This window comes from Narcine bancroftii, chromosome 4, assembly GCF_036971445.1.
Source record: "Narcine bancroftii isolate sNarBan1 chromosome 4, sNarBan1.hap1, whole genome shotgun sequence".
Taxonomy (NCBI): Eukaryota; Metazoa; Chordata; class Chondrichthyes; order Torpediniformes; family Narcinidae; genus Narcine; species Narcine bancroftii.
The window spans coordinates 135,385,163-135,397,586 of NC_091472.1; the positions used below are offsets into that span (position 1 = coordinate 135,385,163).

The following is a 12,424-nucleotide window of genomic DNA, read 5'->3' on the forward strand; positions in this document are numbered from 1 at the left end:
ATATAGAATCATGAATGTCCCATTGTCATCAACGGCAAAAGCAATATGCAAGTCCAAAAACACACTGGTAATACATTTGCAATCATCTCAATTCAGAAGTGCAGGTGGTTGATCGGATTATTCTTTTCCTGTGGTGTCCCTACCACAACCAGCCTTCTACCGATTTGATTAAATCAAAAGATTTGATCCAGTGGATACAATGCAAGATGTCAGCTTTCACTATTATCCAGTTTGGAGCAGACCTGTACAAGATTAACCAGGTCACTTGCACAGCTATAACATTAACATCTAATTGACGATACAGAAAATTATTCAGCTCTGTCCCCTTCACAGAATTCAGAACATGTCTTATCCTGTCACTTACCACCCCATCAAAACATCTTCAATTATCAGCAAAGCAATGGAAAGTGCAATAACCAGTGCTACTAAGCAGCACTTCCTCACCAATAATCTCTCACTGATGCTTGGACTGGGTTCTATTAGGTCTATTTGATTCTAGAATTCATGGCAACAATCTTCCAAACATGAGCAAAACAACTGAATACAAGAGCCAATTTGAAAGTGTCTGCAAAATATAGGGCAGCATTTGATCTCGGGTCACAAAGAAGCTCAGTAAAAACTGAAATTATTGGGAATAAAAAGGACACAGATCGATTGGAATGAGTTGAGTCATAAGGAAGGTAGGGCGATGGTTAAGTAACATACAGTCAGATCTGAGCTCCTTTCATCTTGATGGTGACTACTTTTGGCTTTATTTTAATCTGGAAAATCCCACAATGGAAGATGGAAAATGCAAGTTCAGTAAATTTTAATAATTGTTACCAAAGCAATGATATGACTGGTTGTGACAAAAATTTAGCCAGTTTACATTCTTCCTTGGAAGAAAAATCTCTCATAACCACCCTCAATTAGAAGTGATCATCAAGCACTGGTCTTCTACCGATGGTCATTTTGTAAGTAAAAAATTCCAAAGATTCAATCCTGCCTGGGTGAAGAAATTTCTTCTTTTGAGACTGTGACTTCTCGTTCAATGTGCCACAGCCAATGGAAACATTGACCAGCAATGACCACATCCTGTAGGAATTTTATACATTCCATTCAGATCACCCCATTTTTGTGAACGGGGTGTCAAGGTCCAATTCGCATAACCTCTCCTCTTTATCCCAAGAATCTGAAGAACCTTTGCCACACTCTGTCATAACTATATTCATCCAAGGATAAGGAAACAAGACCTAAAAACAACAGTTTCACCAGAATAAGAATGTCAGATCTGCCACCTTCCACACACTAGCCCCTTTCAAATTGCAGCACGTGGGTAGCCCCCTTGGGACTCTGGTGTGATAACTGGGGAAAAGGTGCTGGGGGAAATTGACCCATTAAATTGCCAACCTGGTGATTTATGGGGGATCCCACCCCTGCAATGACACATCACGCACTTACCAGAAGTATTGCCGGACGTTCAGATGCTGGCTGCCCGGTGACACACTCACGCAAGTGCTGACGTCACTGGAATAAGCGGGACAGCCATTTTCCTGTTCAAATTGCCTGTGGACATGACCTAGGTAAGTTTAACTGGGTTTTCTAACTACCTCTGAGGTAGATCAGGGGCCCTATTGGAATCCAATAGGGTTGACTGGGTCAGACCCTTTCAAACTGTTGTGTAACTGGGGTGCTAGCTGGGCAAATTGTCCAGTTAACTTCATTTTATATGGCAGTTTGAAAGGGCCCAATGAGTCCACTGTCGACCAGAAACTTAACTAAACCATATTAAAATCTGACAATGGCAAGTGAGAGTTTTCAATTTCTTGAAGCCTCTCCTCTATCTACAAGATGCAAGTCTGAAGTTTGATGCAATACTTTCATTCACAACTATCAAGAAGTACAATTCCAAAAACAACCAAGAGGCATAACACCATCAAGCTGAAAGTAGCCCATGCAATTTACAACCCTTATCATTCATACCCTTCACAAGGCTGCCATGGGTAGCACCCAAAAAGAGCATTGCTAAAACTTGGCCCAAACTTTCTTGAAAAATCTCACAAACCCATAACCTCCGCAAAATAAAAAAGGCCAAAGCAAAGTGGTAGGCACAAAGGAACATAACATTTTCTTCCGCAGCACGCACTGTTCAAACGTTAGAACTCTCCTTTAGTAGTATTACATCATTCTTTCATCAGGACTAGTGCTTCATCGCCACATTATCCAGGATGAATAAAAGTGATCAACATAGCCTTGCTAGCACTACCTACATCTCACATATCTGAATATAGACACTGATAACATGTTGCCTAATTATCACGGTGTCAAAGTCATCATTTTTTTAAAATGCGTTGCCTGTTTTTAATCGTCACCTTATACAGCAATGCAGACTTCTTAAAATTAATCACTTCTAGCTGTCAACAGGAGAATTGAATTACCTAAAATCCAGAGAACAATGGTAGATATTCCATCCACAAACAGAATAATGTTAATAAGGGGGATGAATCTAACAGCTGGCAGTCTGTAATAATATATACCATCTTGTGCCATTTTTCTTCAAGCCTCCTCAGTTCCTATATACAAGCCTAGAATAAAAACAAGAAAAATAATGTAACATCAGATGATTTAAACAAATTCAGAGGGGCATGTAAAACAAGACTAAGAAAACAAAGATAAATCAGTGTATGACTTCAAGTTCAATTTCAGCAAGTTTTGCCTTAAATCAACTCCAGTCACGTGCAGCAAGATTGGTCTCCATTTTAAAGAAAGAGTATTTCAGTTGCAAACTTCTATTACAAAATGAACATTGTACTGAGAGAACATATTTTTTTGTTGATGGATTCATTAGAAGGCCCAGAAATAATCAATTTTAAATACCAACCAGCATTTTTATTTGCCACATGAATTTGAAAGCTCATTCCACCCCTTGGGTTAATTTGAGATATATATATATTTTGAAATACTGATACCATAACAAATAATAATGGTTCGATAAACACATTCGGTGATGCTTCTGCTGCAAGAAATATGATGCAAAGCCAGCCCAGAAAAAGGACAAGAGTACATTGGCTGCATACTAGATAGAAGAGATCCAAGAAATTGGATGAGACAAACTAGAAGATAACATGAGACAGATCAAAGCTGGCAGTTTCTCAACTGTGTGCACACGAACAAAACCGTGTGCTTCTGGCTCAGTCTTGCCAATCCACATTCATTGTGAAATCAACAATTATATCCCCAATCTGCAAACATTCATTATTTCAGCCCCGTTCGCAGCCAAATATGCGACGAGAATAGCCACATTTGTCAAGGAACAAACGCAGTCCATGTTTCCATTCACCTGACCTGCAAGCGCAGTCCCTTTAACAGTTGCAGCTCATCGTCGCTCACCCATTGAAGGACCAAGTGATGTTGGGAGCATCACTAGTGATTCCGTTGTGACCAAAACAGCTGCTTCTCAATCAACCGCGCCCCTAAATGGTGACGAAATCAAGCATCGGCCAGGTGGTTACAAAATGCTGCTGTCCTTTCCCCACCCCCGCGCGCACAATGAGCGCTGCGCGGCTGAAGGACGGACAAACCCCGGGAGATGAACCGGAAACCTCCGACACGCTCACACCAGGTGCATGGGCGGCGCGCGAGTGCAGGGAGGTGGAGATCCGAGCCGACGCTGTGCGGCGGGGGGGGGCTCCAGGGCGGCGCGAGGGTTCAGGAGGCGGAGCCGGGGGCTCGGGAGGCGGAGCCAGGCCCAGACCAGGTGAAGGAGGATTCAAGGGATGGGGTTCCAGGATTGTGCCAAGTCAGAGCTCCTTTGGCACACGTGTTCTGGAGGCGGAGTTCCAGGGGCTGCAGCTCCAGGGGGGTGCTGAAGGTGGAGCTCCAAGTAGGCACCAGGATTGAGGAGGTGGAGTTCCATCGTGGCACCAGGTGCGCAAGGTGATGGACCAGGCTTTGAGCTACTATAGAGTGAACTTCAGACGGGTACCAGAGGGCAGGTGCCATGTTTACACTTATCCCTCTCTTATCCAACATTTTCACCAGTATTGTGGTCAAACTTGCTCTAATGGTCTGTAATTCCGTCTCTTCTCTCTGGTCTTAAATATTGTGGCTATTTTATGACTTTACAATTTATTGGAATTGCACTGGAATTTTGGTACCTGACAGCCACGACCTCTTTCAAAATCTTGTGAATGGTAGGGCTGACTAATTGTAGAACAGTATATGGGATAATGAGCTCTGAACCAAATGAGTAGCAAAGAAAATTATTTCTCAATGACTGATAAGGTGGAGTGCTTTTCTCTAAGTTGAAGTTGATCTATATGCCAGGTTTCTTTCAGCACCCTGTTGACCTTCTTTTACCTCTTCAGATCACTAAAGAAGTAACAATTCTCTGCATTGACAAGAGTTAAGAAAGAAGAATAGGCCCTCTGCTGAACTGCCCCTCCCGGTATTCCTCATTGTTCTCTATATCACCAATTTTAGGTTAATTTCAAACTTATTAACAATTCCATTTACATTTTAATCCAAATTATTGATATAAATTTGAACAGCGGTTGCCCTAGTATCAATTCCTGTGGCACACTGCTGGTCACACATCCAGCTTGAAAAAAACAACCCTTCACCACCACTCTATCTCCTGCCTTCAAGTAAAGTTTGTATCCAATTGGTTAGCTCAACATGGATCCCATACAATCTAACCTTTGAGATTAGCCTTCTATCATCAAAAGGCCAATTGCATCCTGACTACATTAATTTTCTTAGTCATCTCTTTTAAAAAAAAAAACAAGGCATATTTCCCATGCATAAAGCCTGAATCAGCCATATAGCATGAAACAGGTCCTTTGGTCCAGTTTGTCTCTGCTGACCATTTAGCATTCTGAGATAATCCCATTTGTCTGCATTTAATCCTTCTTAGCCCTTCTAAATGTCTTTTGAATGCTGTAATTGTACCTGTTTCAAAACCTCCTCTGGTTGCTCAGTCCAGGTACGGCTACCTTCAGTTACCCCTCAGACCCCATTTAAATTTCTCTCCTTTTACGTTAAACCTATATATACCCTTTAGTACTGGGATCTATCCCAGGGAAAAGTCGGTGAGTATTCACATTATTCATGCCCCTCATGATTTTATAAACCTCTGTAAGGTCAATCTTCAGCATCCTATGAAGACCCAGCATATCTTACTTCTCCCTATAAGTCAAGCCCTCCAATCAAACATCCTGATGTTTGCATCTCCTATGCAACCCTTCTAATTTATTGACATCTTTCCCATAACTGAAAATCCAGAACTACACACAGTAGTCCAAGTATGGCATCATCGAACCTTGGAAAACAGCTTTACAGTGGTGTATTTAAGGTTTGGCATGTGCCCTGGGCGCCACTCGGAGGGGGTCGCTGCTGAGCAGTTTCCATTAAAGTCAGACAAGCCATCCTAGGATAGTGAAAAAAAGAATTTTATTTAGCTGTATGATTTGTCTTTGATTATCATGGGTGAGAAGCACTAGAATGGCCTGATTATTTAACCACTTGTCTCAATTATGAGGTAAAAATACAGCGATAGGAGTGGCATGACCACATGCCTCACAGTACCATTGCTCAGTGCCATTTGGCAGTAAGACCATTCTCCCGTGTAAACTAGGGAGGTATTCTAGAATTTTGTGCAAAATCTATAAAATTTAACATTCTTATAAAAAGAGCCATCTCCTTTTTTTGGAGAATTGTGTAAGACCATGTAATGTTTTTTCACAAAGAAGGAGGAAAGTGGAGCTGAAGGATGGAAGAGATGAAAGTTGGAGGTGAAGGAAGCCAAGAAGTTGAGCAAGTTCTTCATGCCCTTCTTTGAAAAGCCTGGAACAAGTAGTTCGACACGTTCCATGGAGTCACCTGTCTTGGGTAAACTTATACCTCTCATTTTGTTCGTTTTAGATTGGTCACAGTGTTTGAGCTACTGAAAGAAAATACACACACACACCAAGAGCAGTTCAGTTTATACAAGTCTTTATTACTAAATCTAAAGCTGAATTCACACTACAATATGCAAGCCTTTCCCAATAATACTTATCAACGCCTGGACTGGTCCCAACTGCCAAAGCGAGGCAATGACTGCACACTTGTAGTAGGTTGTCGGGGCGCCGGTAGCAGCTTCTCCACCTCCCTCAACTGGGACGTTAGCTGGACTCTTGAAGTTCTTCTTCTTGCTGAGAGATGTTGCCACCTCTTGGAGAGTCTCAAACTTCAGCAGTGGGACCGTGGCTTATATACCCAAAAGTTGTTTACTTCAGATCTTATCTCTTTGAACAAATGATTTAATTATCTTCAAGGTCTCCTGACAGTCTGCGACCAACAAAAGACAACTGCATCTCTGGGCCTCATGGTGGAATTTAGATTATGTCTTCTGACATAATCTTATGTCTTAGATTATGTCATCCCTTCTTAAGCTGGTCTAAATCCTCCATTACATCACCTGCACCTGTAACAAGTTTTTTTACAATCCGAAGGGGGATCAAGTGCATGCACCACAAGCTGAGGAGGAAGTCAAGTCAGATAAATCTGAGTAGAATGAGATAAAGGTGAGCCAATGTGAAAATATCAAGCCCTGAAGAGCTTCTCAAATTTATTGTTCTGTGGAGATGTGAATGCCTTTCCCAATCTTCTCATTGTTATTCAGGTAATGCTAACACAGTTTCCATCACCAGCTGTGAGAGAGAATTCAGCAAATTGAAGCTAATACTTTCGTATTTGAGAGCCTCCATGGGTTAAGGCAGACTCTGTGACCTTGCTCTGCTGAGTGTAGAAAGAGATTAAACTGGGAAAAAAAACTGACTTTGATCACATTGTAGACCAATTTGTATCAGTGAAAACAATGAAGATGCAGTTATAATTTTCATGTACCATAATTTGTTAATTTAAAGATTAATGAGCTTGACTCGTACTTTTGAGCTGATATTATGGAAAGTTATCTAAAAGATGGGTGTCAGGCGTTTGGACAGGGCACAATTTCAATGCCTGCCATTGGCGCTATTTTCCATAAATAGCAGCTGTATCATGAGGTTCCAACTTTTGAACTCTACCCCACTCCACCATAACAACCTGAGTCGCTACTTTCGTGGTTTTCCAAATGCTGATACCTCTCTCAGAATCCCCAACATAACTTGAGCACCACTGGTTTTAGGCTGACCAATCTGTAGTTCCCTGTCTTTCCTTGCAGAATTTCTTAAGTAAAGGCACAACATTTAGCAACCCTCCAGTCGTTTATGAGAAACAGAACTACCTTCACAGATTTCGCTCGAGACAAAAATTGAGAACAAAGAACATTTATTGTACAACAGTGCAATGTTGGATGCTTCCCCTTACCCTGGGAATACACACACATACTGGGGCTCACCCAACTTTTATACAGTTCATTTCAGTGTAGAGGTACCCTCCACCCCCCCCCCCCCCCTTCTGCCTCCTGGATTGGTTTGGCATTTGCCTTCATCTGCCTGTCTGCCTACCTGCAGTTTCTGTAAACTTGAAAGACCATGGGGTATCCTGTCTGGGTCCCATCATGTCATTGTCTTTATTCATGAATCTGCCTTTGTCCTTATTCACACATCTCAACCCCCAGGACTTACTAATTCTATATGCAGAATTTGCTAATTCTTTCTATCACTATAAGATCCTTATTCTATTATACTTGTGTAACCCTTCCTCACACTCTTCTCAGAATTCATTCCTACTCAGCACTTAACTTCCTCTAGTCCAGTCCAGTATTCCTTATTTTATTCATACTAGCTTTATTTCCTATATTCTATTATCTCTCACAATCATTAGGGGTCAGGAAAGCCTCAACCCATTGAGTAAAATGATCCACCATCATCAGGAGGTATTTATAAGCCCCTGTCTTAGGTAATTCCGTGAAGTCAATCTGTATTCATTGAAACGGGCGTAGGGCTATATCGCGACTGCCAGGCATTACCTGGCGCATGACTTTCTTATTCACTCGCTGACAGATTGGGGATCCCCGAGTACTTTCTTTGGCTATGGCGTATATTCCCGAGCAATTAAAGGAATGTACAAAAGCATCAACAAGTGCCTGTGTTCCCCAATGTGTCTGCTGGTGGAGCTGATCAATAATCTGACGAGCCAAGGCTTTGTTCAGTACTTGGCGTCCCTCTGCTGTCCACCACAACCCATCGGTAGTTTGACTCATTCCCTGGTCTTTCATATAAACCTCCTCTTCCTGTAAAAAGATGGGAGTCTTTTTAACCTCGTGTGGGGTGGGGAGTAACAGCTGCATGTCTATTTTTTCTGTGAGTGCAGCCTGTTTGGCAGCTTCATCTGCCCGTCTGTTCCCCTGTGCTTCAGGACTGTCAATAATTTGATGGCCCTGTTAGAAATTAAAGTACCTTTAAAGAAATTGCTCGAGACAAAAATTGAGAACAAAGAACATTTATTACTACAACAATGCAAAGTTGGGTGCTTCCCCTTACCCTGGGAATACACACACATACTGGGGCTCACCCAACTTTTATACAGTCAATTTCAGTATCAGAATGCCCTCCCCCTTACATTCTTCTGCCCCCCTGGATGGGTTTGGCATAGGTAATCCTTCCTGCCTACGTGCAGTTTCAGTACACTTGGAGGACCAGGGGGTATCCTGTGGGTGCCCCATCATGTCAGTGTCTTTATTCACACCTTCCTGATTCTCTGGGCTACAGTCTCTTGATATGCAAAGTTGACTCATTCTATCTAGGGTTGTCTAATTTCATATGTATAAATCTGTGTATGGTTAGCTAATTAGAAATGTATGACTTGGTACTTCTGTCCAGGGCTAGGAGACCCTTATCTGATCCAGACTACCTCACTTCCTACATTCTATTGTACCTTACCATTCCTTATCTTAGTCCTATGGTCTTGTCACAAAGACTAGAAGATTCTTATGTTAATCGTGCTGACTCTGCTTTCCTGCATCCTAAGCCCCAAGCTTATCCTGTTTGAACTGGTTACAGCCATTTTACTGATGAACTTTATTTTCTTCCATGTTCATAATTTTAGATCAATTTTCCCATCTCTCACAATCCTCACTTTTCTTTTAGATCAGTAATACTGATCTTTCACCATGATCAGTGTTACTGATCTTTGGTTACTAGTGTCAGTGTGACTGATCCCCCCCCCGCCCCTTTCCTCACTTTTCTTTTAGATCAGTAACACTGATCTTTCAAGTGTAAGGTGTAGCTTTACCCAGCTGGTCAATAACCGAATTGTAATGTCTGTGTAAAGTCTTTAGGTAGGGGAGCACCATGAAGGTCAGAGTAGCGAGTCCAGCTGCTTATTAGGGTTTCGAGTATCAGGCTCCAGTTCTCAGTAAAGAGTCTAGTCCATCCCATACGTTGAAATATTGAAGCAGTGTCTTTGAAGCACACGACTTTTGTAAGTGTTGTCCCGACGAAGTCTGTGAGAGACGCTGCCTTCAGCAGCGAACGAGTAGCAGTCTGTGAGAAGCGCTGCCTTCAGCAGCGAACGAGTAGCAGTCTGTGAGAAGCGCTGCCTTCAGCAGCGAACGAGTAGCAGTCTGTGAGAAGCGCTGCCTTCAGCAGCGAACGAGTAGCAGTCTGTGAGAAGCGCTGCCTTCAGCAGCGAACGAGTAGCAGTCTGTGAGAAGCGCTGCCTTCAGCAGCGAACGAGTAGCAGTCTGTGAGAAGCGCTGCCTTCAGCAGCGAACGAGTAGCAGTCTGTGAGAAGCGCTGCCTTCAGCAGCGAACGAGTAGCAGTCTGTGAGAAGCGCTGCCTTCAGCAGCGAACGAGTAGCAGTCTGTGAGAAGCGCTGCCTTCAGCAGCGAACGAGTAGCAGTCTGTGAGAAGCGCTGCCTTCAGCAGCGAACGAGTAGCAGTCTGTGAGAAGCGCTGCCTTCAGCAGCGAACGAGTAGCAGTAGTCAGGCGGTTCCGTTGAATTGTGGCTAGTATCTGATGTCCTCTTCAGCCCTGAACCCTAGGGCCACCGATCTCCGAAGGCTGTCTGGAGCCTGATATTAAAGTGTCAAGCAGCTCACATTGTTGGTAACTGGTGCTCCCTTTCATGGGGTGATGAAAAGTGACCAAGCTGGGGGGGGATTGTTTCTTGTGATTTAACTGTGTGTTGCAGCTTGTCTGCTAACATTAGCATATGTATCATCTCTCTCTCTCTCTGCTACATGTACAATCCTAACTACCATTCTGTCTGTCTTTGTCCAACCATGTCCTTTGTGCTATCGCCTCAAAACTCTTGTCTCTAATACCTGTGTAGGCTATGATACAAATTAGATGTACTCCACTAAAGCTGTTTAGTTCCCCTGGTACGTATTGGGATCCCTTATATCCCACTATGACTATACATTAAATCTATGCCCTGTCTACATTCTAAAGGAGCTGAATTGTAACCTCTGCTGCCCCTATTCCAGGGGGGGCTTAAAATATTAACGAACAATATTCCAAAAAAATGAGTAAACAACAATGAACAATAAATGTAAAGCTCATTAAAAACAGCAATAAAATACAACAAGAACTGAATTAACCACAATAAATGTAAAGCTCATTGAAAACAGCATTAAAATACAATAAGAACTGAATAAACCACAATAAATGTAAAGCTCATTGAAAACAGCATTAAAATACAATAAGAACTGAATAAACCACAATAAATGTAAAGCTCATTGAAAACAGCATTAAAATACAATAAGAACTGAATAAACCACAATAAATGTAAAGCTCATTGAAAACAGCATTAAAATACAATAAGAACTGAATAAACCACAATAAATGTAAAGCTCATTGAAAACAGCATTAAAATACAATAAGAACTGAATAAACCACAATAAATGTAAAGCTCATTGAAAACAGCATTAAAATACAATAAGAACTGAATAAACCACAATAAATGTAAAGCTCATTGAAAACAGCATTAAAATACAATAAGAACTGAATAAACCACAATAAATGTAAAGCTCATTGAAAACTGCAATAAAATACAACAATAACTGAATAATCAAAAAACAAGTAACATTACGGCACTTTGTCACGGCGCAGTGTAAGTTTCAGGTCTGATGGATGAGGAACTGCACGCCAGGTTGGGGTTTGAATCTGTGTGTCGTGGTGTTGTGGTTCAGAAGCTGGTTTAACCCTTTGAATGTGGGTCCAGCCTTTCTCTCTTGTTCTTACTGCGGTGTCTGTAATTAAAAGTACACAGAAGGGACCATCCCAGGCAGGTTTTAGTTGATCTTCTTGCCATGCTTTTACATAAACCCAATCACCAGGTTTAATAGAATGTATAGGAAAGTCTAAGGGTGGTGTTTGGGCTAAGAGTCCTTTTTGCTTTAAATCTTAGATGGAAGTAGAAAGTCCTCATAAAAATTTAGAAATGTATTGGTCATTAGCTTCAGGAATGGGAGAATCAGTGTGGTATCCCATAAATGGGAGTCCAAACATCATCTCATACGGTGAGACTGCGAGGTCTTTACGAGGTGCTGTCCGAATTCTAATCAGCGCTAACGGCAATGATTTAATCCAGGACAGACCAGTCTCTTCATGAAGTCGAGTGAGTTGGAGTTTCAATGTTTGATTCATACGTTCGACTCGCCCCGAACTTTGGGGATGCCATGGGGTATGTAGTTGCCATTCTATTCCTAAGCTCTTGCAGACACCCTGTAGAATCTTAGAGGTGAAATGCGTACCTCTATCTGAATCAATGGTCTGCATCATACCGTATCGTGGAATGACACATTCGATAAGTATTCGGATGACAGTGTTGGCACGATCATTCGGGGTAGGAAAAGCTTCAACCCATCTTGTGAAATGATCAACCATGACAAGGAGAAATTTGTAAATGCCAATCTTAGGAAGTTCAGTAAAGTCTATTTGTATGCGCTGGAACGGGCGAACGGCAATGTCGCGACCGCCAGGTATTACTTGGCGCATCGATTTCTTATTAACCCTTTGACAAATGGGACAAGATCGAGTAGCAGATTTAGTAATATTGTATATGCCAAGGCAGTGAAGGGAACGTGTAAAAGCATCTATAAGGGACTGGGTTCCCCAATGTGTTTGTTGATGTAACTGATCTATGATTTGGCGGGCTATGGCTTTGTTAATAACTTGCCGTCCGTCTACTGTCCACCACAACCCGTCGGCAGTCTGGCAAAATCCCTGATCTCTCATTGCAACCTCTTCTTCCCGTGTAAAGATGGGATTCTTTTTAATCTCTATTGGCGTGGGTAGTAGCTGGTATAAATGAATCTTTTCTGCTAATGCCGCCTGTTTGGCAGCTGCATCAGCCTGCCTGTTTCCTCTAGCTTCAGGACTGTTACCAGTCTGATGTCCACGCACATGTACAATGGCAATATCGGACGGGAGTGCTAAAGCCTCCAGGGATTGGGTGATTAACTGTTCGTGAGCTAACTTTTGTCCTTTGCCAGTTATCATCCCTCTTTCCTT

The 12,424-nt window shown here is 42.2% G+C and overlaps 1 protein-coding gene and 1 long non-coding RNA gene across 2 annotated transcripts in view; one reads left to right on the top strand and one right to left on the bottom strand.

Annotated features, from left to right (window-relative positions):
• The window catches only part of LOC138762392 (uncharacterized), a 172,738-nt gene extending 169,347 nt beyond the window's left edge, over window positions 1-3,391 (bottom strand). The window contains exons 1-2 of the mRNA XM_069936159.1: window positions 3,325-3,391; window positions 2,418-2,564 (exon numbers count right to left, since the gene is read on the bottom strand). Of these exons, the coding sequence (XP_069792260.1) occupies window positions 2,418-2,529 (112 nt within the window). The 5' untranslated portion in view covers window positions 2,530-2,564; window positions 3,325-3,391. The remainder of the gene's footprint in view (window positions 1-2,417; window positions 2,565-3,324) is intronic.
• A 76-nt stretch (window positions 3,392-3,467) lies between these two features.
• Window positions 3,468-12,424, top strand: part of LOC138761184 (uncharacterized) — a 49,120-nt gene continuing 40,163 nt past the window's right edge. Inside the window, exons 1-2 of the long non-coding RNA XR_011356171.1 lie at window positions 3,468-3,601; window positions 5,727-5,868. This is a non-coding gene — a long non-coding RNA (uncharacterized lncRNA). The remainder of the gene's footprint in view (window positions 3,602-5,726; window positions 5,869-12,424) is intronic.